At 39.0% G+C, this 15,921-nt stretch overlaps 1 protein-coding gene across 1 annotated transcript; it reads left to right on the top strand.

The window, feature by feature from the left end:
* Window positions 1–392: 392 nt before the first annotated feature.
* Window positions 393–14,871, top strand: nradd (neurotrophin receptor associated death domain). The gene is made up of 6 exons (XM_041792766.1): window positions 393–789; window positions 6,870–7,002; window positions 7,161–7,514; window positions 10,222–10,453; window positions 10,566–10,708; window positions 12,614–14,871. Exons 1-6 carry the CDS (start codon window positions 751–753, stop codon window positions 12,925–12,927), a joined length of 1,215 nt encoding a protein of 404 aa, XP_041648700.1. The 5' UTR covers window positions 393–750; the 3' UTR covers window positions 12,928–14,871.
* The last annotated feature ends 1,050 nt before the right edge of the window (window positions 14,872–15,921 follow it).

Genomic DNA, 15,921 nt, shown 5'->3' with positions numbered 1-15,921 from the left:
ATATTTCAGATTTGAATGTATTACTTGTCTTTGTTACCAGAAAACAAATATATCTTACATAGTATATTTACTATGACCTCTTTTAGCCTCTCACTGGTCTTTGCCTGGAGTCTAAAACTGCCCCTCAGTGAGTGTGCCTCTACTCTAAACATTCACGTGTTTATTCCAGCAGGTATAACAACGATAAATCAATCAATTATCTTCAGCAATAACCACACACACAGTGTGACAGAGTCAAACCTGATGCCTTCCATTACATCGGGGGTCCTGCAGCGCGTCGCAGGGATGCAGCCAATCACAGAGCTGCTATGAAAGCTGAGGAGATGGGAGGAGAAAAGGCCCAGGAGAGCTCGCGGGGTCTTTTCCTGTCTCATCTGTTGGATAGCGGCTGGAGAGGTGGCAGTCCTGTCTGCATCCTGCAGGCTGAAACAGAGGAAACTTTGTGTCAACTTACACGGTAACAGCAGGGAATGCGCTCAGAGAAGGAAATGCATCCACCGAGCTGTGACTGGGAGAATCTGCGGAGTACACAGGCTGCTTTTTGAAGCCACTTTCTCATGCGTAAAAGCTTCTGATCATAACTGGACTGTACTAAACTTACGCATTTGCAGGACTAGCAAGTATCACGACAGACCTCTCCTTTGACGTTGTATCTAGACACAGAGAAGAGGAAGTTTTACGAACGTTTGAAAGAGATTTGAAGACGAACCAAACTGCAGGCTGAAGAGGAGGATTTTGGAGACTGAAGACATGAAGCTTCTTTGCATCTGCGCGCTTTTACTTTTAAAAGTAAGCAACACTCACTACTTTAAAGCCTTTATAAAGCTCTGCTTTCTTATTTCACTCTGCTGTAAACATACTAACTTCAGTATATAGCTTATATAAACTCTGCCTACCCAGTAAAATGTTAGCCCATTGTTCCCAGAGGAAATCTGGTTTACACCACAGCCATATTTCATTAAGGCAGTGTCACATGGCTCCTATTGGTGAATATGAGTTGACATTGTGAAACTGGCACATAACAATGGAAAAAGTGAGGGGGTGGGCTTCTGATTACATGCCATCCAGACTTTCTTGTGAAGTTTGTAAGCTCAAAAGTGCAATCACACTCCTCTTTAGGCTGTTTTTTCTTCCCACAGACTGGCTTCAGAGGTCACTAAACATCCTTTAAATATGAGACTTAGTCAAGACACCAGACAATAACACAAGACAGGAGCAGACAGTTTAGTCAAATGATGGCTTTTATAAACAAATTATAGTTTCAGTGATGTTTAATAGGCTACTATTAAGATGGGATGAGTGTGAAAAGAAAGTCTCTGCCTACATGGATGCAGACAATCGTTTGACACTCATCCACCTCCAGAAAGCCCATGGGGCTTGTAGTCCTGTCTGAACATGCTCATCAGAGTCACAGCGCCTTTGTAAGATCAAAGTGTGGGGATAAAACTTAAGACCTTCAAGAGATATGCATGTGATGCTTATCTCTTTCATTTTATCAGGCTGTTAGGCTTTAAAGAGTCTCAGATCTGCTTTTTGAACACTTTGTTTTGCCCCCTTATGCCACTGAAAAGATGTCATTTATACTCTCAAATGATTCTTCTGTGACTCACCAGATCTAAAGCTGACTGTGAGGACATACTTTCCTTGATTTTCTTCTTCTTGTCAGTATTTACAGTAAAAGTGGGCACATTTGTCGCTCTAGGCACTTCCTGGTGAAAAAGTTGCTCAGCTTTTAGCGTTGCTGGGGTCTGGATATCCGGAGCAAAGCAATTATCATCAATTTCTCCCAGTTTGTGGTTCTGTATGTGTGTGTGTGTGTGTGTGTGTGTGTATGTGTGTTTAAGTCCTAGGGGGTTTGGTTTGTTACCACAGTCATTTGAATTTCCACAGAATACTTTTGAGACTTCTCTAGGGGGCAAGACTCCAGATTATTTAGAAATCTGAAACACTTGTCTGCTCTTTGGTGCAGTAGATTAAAAGTAAAGGCTGTCTTGTGTGATTCAGGATTGTAGGTTTGGGAGAAAAAAGAGAAACCCATGTCCTTTAATTTGTCCCTCCTGCTCCCCCATACACTGATGACAGTTATCAGAGGAGCTGGGATGTGCTCCTTACTTTCCCTCGGCTCAGGCTGTCTCTGCTGAGAGGCAGAGGCCTCTGTGTGTAGCTGTCACAGGCAGCTCGTGAAGGCTCACAGGGTCATTGTCTTCACAGGGAGAGAGAGAGCATCCTTTTGTGTGTTTATTTTCACGCAGATTAGATTAACTGTGGAAACTCCAGCGCTTCAAACGTGGTCCCATTTCAAATGGGGAGGGGAAATGTTTCAAGCCAAAATGAAGTGTGTGTATGTGCGCGCATGGCAGTGTGATCCCCGATGACTGAGTGACTCCGGCAGCCGTGGAGTTGAGAGCCCCATTGAAAGCAGTGCTCCTCGGTGGTCCGTCTGTTCTCACCGGGGAATCCCTGCAGATTGCAGCTTCTTACCTCAATGGAAAAAGCAACTGCAGACCCCCATCCCTTCAGACTTTGTGCCCTTGGGGCAAAAGATAAGACCAGCTTCTCTCAAAATTAAACACTGCACCAAAGGGATACAGAACAACAGAGGGATACTGTTAGACGAATAACAGTTAAAAGTTACAGCTAAATAGATGAAAAGCATTTCAGGGTTACACAAAATTATTGGCATAATATAAGTATATCCATTTACTATTTTAGCTCATTATTATGAGCTAAAATGAATTTGGAAATAAAAGCATATCGGACATTGTCAAAAATCCAATATGGTGCTTTCCTACATTTCATAATGTGCCACATAATGATATTGAAATAAAGAATTGTTAATGTCCTGCACTAAACATGCTCTGTATAAGACTTTGGTTCTCAACTGGTGGTTCAGATCCCAAAAGTGGGTTACAAAGCCATTTTCAGTGGGTCATGGATGTTTAACTATAAGAAATTACGTGGCAAAAAAAATCCACAATGTGCTTTTATTTTGAAGGATATGCTCCTTCTCTTTGTTCTGTCACATCTTTTGTTTATCTCAAGTCCAAACTGCCCCATTTTTCCTTACAAATATTTGGACATAAATGAAAGATTTAAGAAATTTGGGTTCCTAATATGATGTTGAGGAGGTATTGATGGGTTCTGACTCAGGACCAGTTCATAACCACTGTAACATTTTGTATAATGCTGCCAAATTGAAACATGAAAAAAATCTGGGGCCAAGACACTAACAAATACTTTCACACAACTCTAATCAACACTTTAGACTGAAATAAATTATTTCCTAATTTATTTTTGATAAATCTGTTTTTTCATAAACTGGGAATTGGAGAAAAAAAAATAAATGGGAATAAAAAAATGAAAATTGAAAAATTGTGTGCACAAGTGGGCAAATGACAATAGAATAAAAATTAATAAAATGTAACATTCAAATGTTTGGATATTTTAAAGGCTTTAAGATTAATAGAAAACCAAATAAAAAATAGAATAGAAGAAAGTAATGAAAAGAATTTAAAAAAATGTAGTTCTAAATAACTTCTTGCAGGCCACCTGGAGCCCATTTGTGCCCAGAATGGGGCCAAAAACCACAGTTTGGGCTCTCTGGTCTAATGAATTAATTTTAAAATCATTGAATGTAATCATTAGCTTCATATCTCCATGATCTACCGTGTTTCATTGTTTGTAAGCATTAATTGTACACAGAATGTTTTCCTTTATGAACCAACATTTATCCATTTATGGTATCAGTTCATAAATGCAGCTAAGAGCTGATAAAAGCTTAGTCATTCCTCTTCTCAGTGAATCACTGTTCACACTCATTTCCAGTGGGGGAAAAAATAATTTACAGTACTCTGGGCACCTGTGGGTGAAGTGCCAGGATTTAACAGCTCCTGGTCTGAGCCCAGCTGGCCTGCTAGGCTGGTTTTACAGAGCTAAACCATCCCAGACTCACACTGGCCACTCTTAAACACAGAAATCCACGCTGGAGGTAAAAATAAAACAGACAGAGCCACTGTCACCAAATATTTATCAGAGAATAGATTTAGGGCTGGGAGAGGTTAGCGAGGGTTAGCAGAGAGATACCAGGAAGCCTTTGTGCTGCGAGTTATTACGGTCCAGGACTTGGTCACAGTCTGCCAACTCCAAACATCCCACTGGTTCCTGACTGCTGGATCCTACCACCCTGTCAGCCTAATACCTCTGATCTGGGGTCTGTGGCTGCTGCTCAGATATCATCAGGCCCCTTGGTGAGCGCCGCCGTAAAACTGGCTGTTGTTTTTGGAAGGAGGGGAGCCGAGTTTTCAAAGCTGTTCCTCCTGTAGTATCAGCAGGGAACAGTTCAGTGTTTTGTGACTAGAATGGCGTGCGGTGTGGTGGACTACAGCAGACCCATTCAGTCAGAGGACTGTGGGCAAATCAAAGTCCTTTAGCAACCCTAATTTGGCCCTAAAATGAAGACATAGAAAAAGGTGTTAAAAAAGTGAAGGATAGTAAATGTTTTTGTTTTTTAAATGTTACATTATGGATACAGCCTTACAGAGCCAGCTGATTGTCTTTGATCATTTCTAAGTAGTGGTAGGAATCACATGGAAAATAATATAAGATACAGTGCATTTTAAGAAATGGTACAAAACAACATGATATGAAAATAACGATAAAACTACGATGTGATTTAATAATACCATACAGTAAGATCTGATATGATACCATAGCATACAATAAGATACTATACAATATGATATGACACTTTGTGATAAGATATGATACAGTAGGAAAAAATACAATATAATACATTACAATATGATATGATACAATAAGATACGTAAAGACAAAATATGATATGGTGCAGTGCAATGGAATATGATAAGATAGGATAGGAAACAATACAATGAAACAGGATACTATGCAATATGATTAGATTCAATAGGATTCATTACCATAAAATACAATAAGATATGATGTCTTAAGACAGTGTTTCCCAGCCAATTTTCCTTGGAGCCCCCCTTACATGTACCTAAGAAAAGCAAAGCCCCCCAGGACCAAAAATCAACCAAAAATCAACATAGATTTTAATTGTTTCACAGATAAAATCATAACAAAAAAGGCCTATGCATGCTTTTCTTATCAAAAGACCTTTGTATAAACTACGTTATAACTGATTTATCATGTTTTTAGTCAGTATTTGCACTTCTTATTTTTGCAGCCTCAGAGCAGATAAAGCCTTGCGCCCCCAAGATCTTTGCCCTGCCGACACACACACACCTACACACACAATATCATATTTTACAATACGGGAGGTTATGAAATTATATTATGGGATACACTGTGGTAAACTGATCCTTAACCCACAGTAACACCATTATCCTGATACAGTGTTTCTGCGATGTTTGATATTGTGAGCCTTTCATATAAAATGTCCCATTAAAGGTTGAGTGCTGATTAATCCATTGCAAGTTTCACTTCCTCTCATGCTTCATCTCTTAATCTCTTTTCACTGCTGTTTAAATGACCCCCCTGCCATAAACACCACCACAAAGAGTCACAAAGATGTGAAAAACTAAGTAAGACTAGGAGGCAAATCTTTAAATAGCACAATTTTCTACGATTAAAATATGATTATTAGGCACCATTAACTCCAAACTGCACTGCATGAGTTAGGAGCTGCATTGGTATTTTGTTCCAATGTTATCTGTTAGTATGGCTTTTTTGACCAATTGTTAGGCATGATAGTTTTATGGCAAATAAATGCAAAACAAAAGACATTTAGGAGGATTAAATTGAGTAAAAAATGTTAAAAAACAAAACAGTGTAAGCTCAAAATAAAAACTACTTTGCTTTGAGGAGTAAAAGGATGCATTGTTGACACATTTAAATTGTCAAATCCAGCATTCCTGAATAAATGGAAAAGAAGTCATTGAACAGGCCTGCTCTACAGGTTCACACATGTTGCCCCATGTATCTTGGCAGACTTCAGAGACAAAGAGAGACATCAGTGGGTTGTTTAGTTGTTACTTTTCCCCTTAGCAGGAGGTGAGTTGTTAGACATCTGTTTGCTCTTGTCAGCCCTCAGGCTGAGCGGGCCAATCTCCCTTTAAATGTGTGCATGTTTAAGATGCCGTCGTTCAGAGTCTGGAGAAGGGGAGTTAGTGAAACACTGACCTTCATAAACACACCTGCAGGGCTTAGCCACTTCAAAGGACCCCCCCCTCTAACCCAAACAGACACTTGCATGCTGGGCAGCCTTGGATAACTGACACCCTTGCCTGGGGCTGAAACCGTCTCCTTTTTATACCCCCCCTCTCCTTTTTTTCTTTGGTCAAGAAATACACGCATAGACTGTAATCACACCCACAGTCATTCACCATGATCTGAAATGAGTGGGAGAGGGGAAGCTCTTTTTTACTTCTTCCTTCCTCCTTTTCTGAGTGTTTTCCTTCATCTCTTCATGTCTTATTCTTTCCACCGGTCTAAAGCCATCTGATTAAATCCAGCCCGTCCTGTCAGGCTCTAACACTGCTGCACAAGCTATCAGGAATGTCTGATATATCCCTCAAGTCTTAGGCAGAGCTGGGCTCTCCATTACCCACTTATAGATAAGGACTGAGAGCACTTTAAAGGTGAAAACAGAGGCAGATAGAAAGATAAAAAAGGGCCATTTTCAGTTCACCCTGTACTTTGCTTCTTAAATTTACAGGGGTGGGATGCATGTGATTTCCTCAAATATGTAGAAATTTCATAAGACAAAGAAAACTGTACTTTACTTCTTTAGTTGATATGAATTCTTTAACTATTCTGCTCAATAAAAAAATGCCAGAGTGTTCCTGTTTCCTCAATTTTGAGTATGTTTTTTCTAACTTTGTTTGCTGTAGGTTGTCTTTGGAGATTCCTGTACCAGTGGTAAATTCACTGAGTCAGGGCAGTGTTGCAGTCTGTGTCCTGCAGGCTTCGGAGTGGAGGTACAGTGTGGGAAAGAAGATACCAAGTGCACACCATGCCCACAGGGTGAGCAATTATCATCTACTGTTACTCTAGTTATGCTTTACCTGCCTTATCCTTACCTCTGTCATCTGTTTAAAGTTTCATAATCTGCTGCATCTATGCGCAACTGATATTTGTGAGAGACTTGAAGGCTGACACTGATTTTTTTTAATGATTCACAGGAACATTTTCCTCATCTGAAGGCCTCAGTGCTTGCCTTCCCTGTTCAAAGTGTCCCCGCAGCATCCCCACGTTGGCCTCTTGTTCTGCCACTGAAGACACGCAATGCGAGTGTGGAAGCGGCTACTTTTTTCTGAGCAACTATGGCCTATGTGCGCCCTGCTCCAAGTGCAGCCGTGGTCAGGGTGTTGTCCAGGAGTGTGGCCCTAAAGGAGACAGGCAGTGTCAGGTCTGTGGGCCAGGAACGTTTTCTGAGGAGCACAGCAGCACCAAACCCTGCCAGACCTGCACCCAGTGCTCAGATAGTGAAGTGGAGATTCGAGCCTGCATGCCCAACTCTGACACTCTCTGCATGGGTAAGTTTGACAAAGAGCTAGGCTTTAGAAAGAATAAGAACATTTCAGAAAGGACAAGCCTTAAAAAATTATGTGCATGTTTAAGTTAAGAAAAAATATGAAAAGGAAAAAAAAATAGCATGAACATGTATTAAAATGACCCATGTGCGTATAAGTGTTTGTACTACAACTTATCTGCTTTGAAGTTAAAAGTATAGCTTTTTTTTCCTTTTTTACCGCTAATTAGATACTAACAAATGTGTGGTGGTTAAATGTCAATAAGTGCTTGTTAGGCTCATATCATGTCACTTAAAGCTGAAACATGTGCAGCACTCGAGTCCACTAAAGAAATTTCCCTAAAAGGACAAGAAGGTTTATCGTATCCTATCCAATTGAATTTTTTATACTGCGACGCAATATAATACCATGCAAATTACTACAACAGTGCATTCCATGGTTAGAATGGTATTGTATCATACAGTCTGGTATATGACAGGACTGGGCAATAAATCAATTCTATTTCCAAAATGGGCTTTTAGAAGGCTGCACAGTGGCACAGGGGTTGGCGCTGTCGCTTCTGGTAAGGGCCTTTCTGTGCAGATTTTGCATGAGTTTCTCCCTGTGCATGCGTGGGTTTTCTCCGGGTACTCCAGCTTCCTCCCGCCACCAAAGATTTGCTGTATAGATTAACTAGTGACTGTAAAATGGCCATAGGTGTGAGTTTAGGTTGTTTGTCTCTGTATGTCAGCCCGGATGTTGGCTGGCGACCACTCCAGGGTGTACCCCGCCTCCCGCCCAAAGACAGCTGGGATAGGCTCCAGCCCCCTGCGACCCAGAATGGGATAAGTGGTGTAGAAAATGGATGGATGTTTTTTTAGAAAACCAAATTTTGAAAAAAATTAGATTTTCTCTTGAAATCACCGCAGTTCTTACAAAAGTTAAAGCTTTTGTCTTAATTTTAATTTTTGTTAGTGTTAGTGGCCCTTGTAAACAAACTGATATGTCTTTTATTCACACACAGATTATGCAAAAGCAGTGTGTATGAACTACAAGAAAATCACCCGACTGAATTTTCTAAAATCAGACAGAAGTCACTGTGAACCTTTTTTGTAGAATTATAATGAAGCACATTTTGTTTAGTGAGTAGAAAATTTTCATCTAACACTGATTCAGAGAAGTGGCAGAGATTGACAATTAAATACACATACAGAAATAATCGATATACTGTACCTCTGATGGTCTTGCTTTTAGGCCACATTGGGACATCAGCATTGATTTGTTTCTTAAAACTGACAGACCCTAAGTGTAAATGTAAATAACCTTCTTTTCCTGAAACCAAAGTGCACTGTAGGACAAGTTTACAGTTTACATTTTAACCTAAGGAGGAAAATTCAGTTACATTTTGATAAATGTTGCCGACAAAATAAAAGAAAAACTTGTTCGAGTCAGTTTTTCAAAGATTAATCAATAATAAAGTTTGGTGTTAAAAAAAAAAAAGAAAAAAGGTTTTTATCGTCAAACCATATCACCCAGCCCAATCATACAGTATGATATGGTATGTTATGGTTCTGCATGATTTTGAATAGTGTTGTATCATTGTATATTATGGTCATTATATATAATTATATTATGATGATTTGATAATTATTTGTGGCATTGTCAGATGACAAATACTTTAATCCTTTCCACATTAGGCCTGCTTCTGACACGCTCCTTATTTCTGTTTTTTATTCTTAAACTTTAAATACACTGAAATCTACCAAGTTTATCTGTGGACATGTCCTTCATTATTAACACAGAGAACACAAACACTTAGCTGAGAGAAAATTTATCCAATGGTTATCTCCTTTTTTCTCTTAATTCCTACAAATGCACTTAATACTCTGCTGAAAATAGTCCTCAACCAGTAATGTTTTGTGAAAATCATAGTTCTTGCTGTTAATGCAAAAATAACTTCTAGAGCCTACTATGATGACATTTATGTGAAATGTTTGTTTTAGCTGTGGTTTGATTGAACAAATAGACTCTGGCGAGACAAGAGTGTAGAAGTTGGAAAGCATTCAAAGTCCCTCTTTTAACGGGATATCCTAGCAATAAAGAAAATATAGAACAGTGCGAGCCTCATCTGTTAGAAATCTAATGCAGGGAAAGGCAGCTATAGTAAAAGATAAAAGAATGGGAGGCCTAGAGCATGTGGGAGGGTCTAATTAATACGAGGACATGTGGTCAACACCTGCATCCACACCTCATGTGAACGCTCTGTAACACTGAGCTGAGGAAACATGAGCAGTGAAAAAAAGAGCTCAGTAAAGTGCTATAATCTGAATGCTATGAATCTGACAGGACTTTAGGTTAACTGCCCCAACGAACCTGGAGGCTGAGTGAGGCTGTTGACCCCGAAGACTCGTCCCACTTGCTCTCCAGGAGTAAGGTCATCTGTACACACTCCAGGTCCATGTGTCACAACCCCCTGACCCCAGAGAGGTCAGCACAGTACCTTGTAGTGTTTGATCCTAAAATAGGCAGACCACAGGAGGGAGAACGAGGCTGGAAACAGGGGCAATGAAAGGTTTCTAAACCCCAGGAGAGCGGGATGACTGAGGGTATCATTACAGCAGGCGTGCAGGCTTTTGTGGGATTATTTCTGGCTCTAATTTATGCAGTTCAGATGTGTTTCTGATGTGCAGATGCAATGATCCTCCTCCTGACACATATATTTCTTTTAAAGATAAGAAACTCCACATTCTGTCTCGTCCGTCTCTGGATGGGACTGATGGGACTCGGGATACACCCAGCCTGCCTGGTGGAGAAGAAGTGATAGCTGGGGGGGAGGCCAGCCCTGCGCCTGGAACACCCAAGTTTACGCCGCAGGACGAGGGCGGCAGCAACAACATCCTGGCCTATGTGTCTGTTCTGGCTGCTGTGGTGCTCGGCCTGCTCCTTTATGTGGCGTATAAATGGTGAGGTTTTTCCGCCAGTGATGGGTGCCTTTCCCTTATATGGATGTAATAAAGATAATAAGATTTGCCCTGTGGATGGCTTAACTGACACTGTTTTCTATGCTCTTCTCAGCTGGAGGTCATGTAAACAGAAGAAGGCTCTCTCTAAGGCCCGAGCGGCTGAGTTGGGAACATCTCCAGAGGGAGAAAAGCTCCAAAGTGACAGTGGTGTTTTTCTGGACTCACACAGCCTGCAGGACAACCAGCCCAGCAAAGGTGTGGCAGACGAACACTCTTTGATGTTGAACTAAACTAACAGGATTCAGATGCTTTAATAAGGCTAATAAACATCTAGAGCTTTGTCTCAATATAATTTTGTTTCATTAAATCTTTATTTAAAAAATCTCATTGAGATCAAGATTCTCTTGTTTAAGGGGAAACCGAGCCAAGCAAAGCTACATGACTCGACCCAAATGATGAAGTTAAAAGGGAAGAAATAAAAGAACAGAAAATCATGTACAATCTGAATTCTGCATGGACTGCTAACCATCCTACCTTACATTTTATTATACAAAAGAGCCTTGTTGTTTATTTCATCTCAATATAACCAAGGCTTAATGGTACTGAGGATTTACTACTAAATTGAAAACTCATTTTTATTAGAATTTGTTAAACTTTTTTCTTAAAGGTTTTCCAGAGTAGTGGTCCTCAACTGATGGGTCCTAAAGCTAGACCATTTGAGAACTACTGGCTTAGAGTATCTGACCACTCAAAGTTTTCTTTATTGGTATAACCCCAATTTGTTTATTGTGATTTAATCTAAGTAGAAAGATGCACATATATGTGCTTTCCTGCCTCCATGTGTTGAGCTATTGCAAGACTGGACAGTCTGTTGCAGTCAAGGTCATTCATAAGGGGTTTAAAGGAAAGGCTTTCTGCAGCCCTGCCAAATCGGGGTCCATGGAGGTCAGGACAACTGTGGTCCATTGTAAAGTTAATCTGTGACAACGGTATTTTATATTTAACCTGAATAATAATCACTCTTATCAAAGAAAAAAAACCCTATATATTTATGTTGTAGTACAGTATAGCCTTTTTCAGAATTAGCTTTTGTTTTGGTAATGTTAACAATGTGTATAGGAAAATTGACTAAAACACTACATAGACATCATAGCTCAACCATGATCTGACAAATGTCAGGGTGCCAGAAAATAAAGTCAAAGGAACTGAGCTAACATCAAGGAAAAATAATGAAATAATTGCAAAAAGACAAAAAGGCTCAACTTGTTAAGAATGAGTTAAAAGTGACAAAAATTGGCCTAAAAGGGGTATAAAGAGAGGCAAAAAGGGGCAAAAATGAGTGCTAAATGGTATAAAGCAGATAAAAAGGTGGAAAAAGTCGGTTAAGAATGGAAAAAAATTGGCCAAAAAAGTGGCAAGTGGTTACAGAGAGGTAAAAAATGGTTTAAAGCAGCAAAAATTGGTTAAAAGGGACAAAAGTAGGATAAGAGCTGCATGAATTGGGTAAGAAAGGCAAAAATGGCAGTAAATAGTCAACAAAAAATGGTTACAGAGAGGCAAAAATTGGTTAAAAATGGTCAAACTGAGTTAAAAAAGCTGCAAAAACAAATGCAGGTTTCTATTCAGTTTTCTATATCAAAACGTTAACAAATTGGAAGTGTTTGACTTCTCTAATGCCCAGAAAGAAACCATGATCGTCAAAGAGAAAAAAACTCCACTTTAAAATATTTATTTTCTACACAACAATAACAGAATTACTCATTATTAAGATTTTCAACTTAGCAAATGTAACTTAAACTGACCTGTAGGTCTTCAGAATTTCTGTACAAAATTTACAGAAATATTTAAAAAAAACTGAATTAATCACTATTACAAATTTTGATTTTTTGACAGCCTTAATTAAAAAAATAAAGCAATGCTAAAAAAATATGTGCAACAGATGTAAATAGAAGTAATAAAAGAACATTTAAGTTGTTCAGGAAGGGACAAAAATCTATCTTATAGTATAGAGCAAAACATGGTGGCAGTATAAACAGACATTATTTAAGTCCAGTGCATTATATAAAAAAATATTTCACCAGTGAGTTGTATAACATTACTATCAGCAGTTGTTTGTCTATAATAATCTAACAGTTGTCTTATTTCTTTGTTTTCTCACAGGCACAAAGACGGACAGCAAGCAGGACACCCGTCTGTACATCAACCTCCCCCCTCACAGACAGGAAGAGGTGGAGCGCCTCCTGCAGGAGGGAGGGGGCCGGGGGTGGAGGCAGCTGGGCGCAGCGCTGGGTTACGAGCCTGAACAGCTGGACCTGTTTGGGCGGGGAGAGGCCCCGGCTCACACGCTCCTCTCTAACTGGGCCCAGAAAGAAAGCTCCACTCTGGGACTTCTTTGTTCTGCGCTGGCCCACATTGAAAGGCCTGATGTGATCACAGGTCTTAACTCTCCGACGCAGGGTGTTTCTGTGGTCTGACTGGTGCTCAAAAACAATATGAAACTTAAAGACTCAAGGGACGAACTTTCATTAAGATGACAAGGGAAGCACTCTGATATCATCCCCTGTCACTGTTGGAGGCTGCCTTTGATGGTTGTGAAGGTTTTGTTGGACACTCATGGTTCAGTGTTAACCAAATGAATGAAATATCCCTGTAAAATTTTCCTCTTCCACTGTTATAGGTCAACATTTCTTTTTTTTTCTTTTTTTCCCAAATGGATTTAACTCCATAAAATGGGTATCTATGGATGTCAAGCCTCAGTGCCTTCTGCAGAAATCTAGCCAGATTGGATTTGACTCACGTTGACCTCCACGTACACTACAAAACTGTTTACATGCACACAAATCCTGGTTATTACTGAGTATTTGCTCATTGCAAGAACAGAAAAATGATGTATTTACATATGTTGGTCAAATGTTATTATCTGGTGACCACTGTTTACATTGTTAGGCAGTAATCAGATGCTCTCTCTGTCTCATAAAAAAGTCGTACACATGTTTTTGTAAACATAAATGGTTGACTTAGATCATCAAGTTTTTGCCCATCTAGGCTTGTTTCCTGAATCATGGCTTTAGTAGCCACTTACAGTTGTGGTATTGCAGTTGATTTTTGCCAAGCGGGAATGGTTTCTTCCAATAGCTCTGCTTTCCAGCATAATGTGACGTTCCCTGTAACGGATCATTTCTGTGCACATGTGCATGTCTTAAAGAGAGGAGAAGTCCAAGAAACCAAATTTAGGGTTAGCATGGCAATTGATCAGATTTCTCTCGATGATGTGGAATATTAGTAACAATCTCAGTGATGCCTCTAGTTGCTGTTTTCTTTATAAGAACACTTAATCATTTTAGATTAACTCCTTTCTGTATTGTTTACTTTTTTCTGCCACAGTTGCTAAGAAGCCTTGGTATTTATTTTCACCGACAATATCTAAGCACCAGTTTTAAATCTCATTAGACGACACAAAAATGAAGCATTTTGTAAAATATTAATAACCTTTTTAGCTCTTTCCAATAATCATCTATGATTGTAAATATCTTAGCCTATAATGAAACTGTTTTATGAATGAACTGTGAAGTCTGAAAAGTGGGAACTGTTCTTTCTCTTCTATTTTCTGAATACATGACTTAATATCAGTCACCTTGATTTTTCATTCAAGAGATAAAGTAAAAAAAAAAAAATACACAGACACTGTTACATAACTGATTGAGTCAACTGTACCGATTCATTTTTTTTCTCTCACCATTTCGAGTCTAAAATTTGATACAGTCCAGCAAAAATATTTACAACTGTGGTTTACAACTGTTTGATGCTTACTTGGCAGTAATATTTGGCTTTGTGTATATATATTTCCTAATGGTCCTCCTTTATGTGTTTCTAAGAGTTTACTCACTGAATAAATAACTTTGATAAATAATTGCTTCTTTGTTAAGGCTGCTGAATCAGCAGAGTGAGCATATCAGCATACATCTGCAGATGAATTTTTATGTTAATAATTACATACTCAAGTCATTTTAATGAAAAAAAAAAAAAATAAGAATTACAATTCCCAACCACAGAAAGAAAATTTATCAGCTAATGTTATGTGTAACAGGAGGACCAATTTACATTGATAAAAATCACAGCAAGCTTGCAAAAATGTTGCCTACAATGTTTCAAATGAAAAACTTTGAGCTGTAAGTTTTAGCAAGGAACTGTCACAAATGATGAAATGATCAAACTAAAGAACAAACTGCTTTCATTAGTTATGTACAAAGATATGTTAGCTGAAAGTTATTTAACCTCCTCAGCCGTGGCAGATTTTGCAATTTTGGGGACCTGGGTGAACTCAGACATGGTTCCACATCCATTGTTTCCCCCCTTTTAAACTCTTATTCATCAAATAATGCCCCACTTGTTACTTGATGTAAAAAATAAAAATAAAAATTTACCTCCACCTAGAAGATTATGTGATCGGGTGGGTTTGTTAGTTAGTTTGTTAGTTAGTTTGTTTGTTAGCAACATAACTGAAAAAGTTATGGATGGATATTAATGAAATTTTCAGGAAATGTCAGAAATGGCATAAGGAAGAACTGATTAGATTTTGGGAGTGATCCGGATCACCGTCTGGATCCAGAAATTTTTTTAAGGATTCTTTACTATTGGGAGATAGGGCTATGGCAGAGTTCTGCGCTATTACCACTTTACACCAGGAGATGGCGGACATTAGTAACTTCAATCCCAGCAGCAATTTAGGTGTGTTTGTATACAAAGTTTTGGAGTTTATAGAGTTTGAAAGACGCATGCCCGGTTGAGGAGACGAGTCAAAGCGTAACAGAGAGAAAGACAGCAAGAATACTCACAATGCTGGGAGGAATAGAGGAACACCGGAAGTCCTGAACACCTGTTAAAAAGCCGGATTTTACACTAGAAATAAAGTGGTTTTCAGCCTGGTTTAAAAAAAACAAACGTGTCTCATTAGCTAATATCCTCATGTTCTCTCACTGTGCGGGGGTGAAATTTTTTGTACCACAATGGTTTCGATTGTATTTAGGAAAAACCTTACTGCAGACTGATTGGCACATCTCATTTGATTGACGGATAGCTCGGCAGGCAGGCAGAAGCTATGTTTCTGACGACCAGAATGCTAGCTAGCTAGCTGACAGGAAGTCGAGCTTAGTGGGTGGGCCATTAAGTTGATCCGTTGAGATTGCCATTTCAATATGGAAGCCACTGCAGGTTGGCTTCAAGAGCAGTTTGAGTCCGCCTAGTGTAAGCAGATGGCTGACGTCACACAGCCAATTCTTTCTACAGTCTATGGTTTTACCAACCGTTACCTCTCAAAAAGTGTTTGAATATATTTTGTTATTAAATTTGTATTATATCTATTATGAAATATTTGGTAAAATAACAGTTTCACCAAATGACTTGTTTTTCAAATGAGAGAATTAAAAAAAAATAATTATTATAATTAATTACATTTTATTATTTAAAGC

The sequence above is a fragment of the Cheilinus undulatus genome, linkage group 8 (assembly GCF_018320785.1).
Source record: "Cheilinus undulatus linkage group 8, ASM1832078v1, whole genome shotgun sequence".
Lineage (NCBI taxonomy): Eukaryota > Metazoa > Chordata > Actinopteri > Labriformes > Labridae > Cheilinus > Cheilinus undulatus.
Note: the sequence above shows the minus strand (reverse complement) of the source record. Positions and strands in the feature narration are given on the sequence as shown.

Bases quoted from the DNA above. Each gene is read 5' to 3' on its own strand.
- nradd (XM_041792766.1), top strand. From the start codon at position 751: ATGAAGCTTCTTTGCATCTGCGCGCTTTTACTTTTAAAA. The intron at 7,515-10,221 runs GTAAGTTTGACA...TTTCTTTTAAAG, and splicing joins CTCTGACACTCTCTGCATGG to ATAAGAAACTCCACATTCTG. The intron at 10,709-12,613 runs GTGTGGCAGACG...GTTTTCTCACAG, and splicing joins GGACAACCAGCCCAGCAAAG to GCACAAAGACGGACAGCAAG.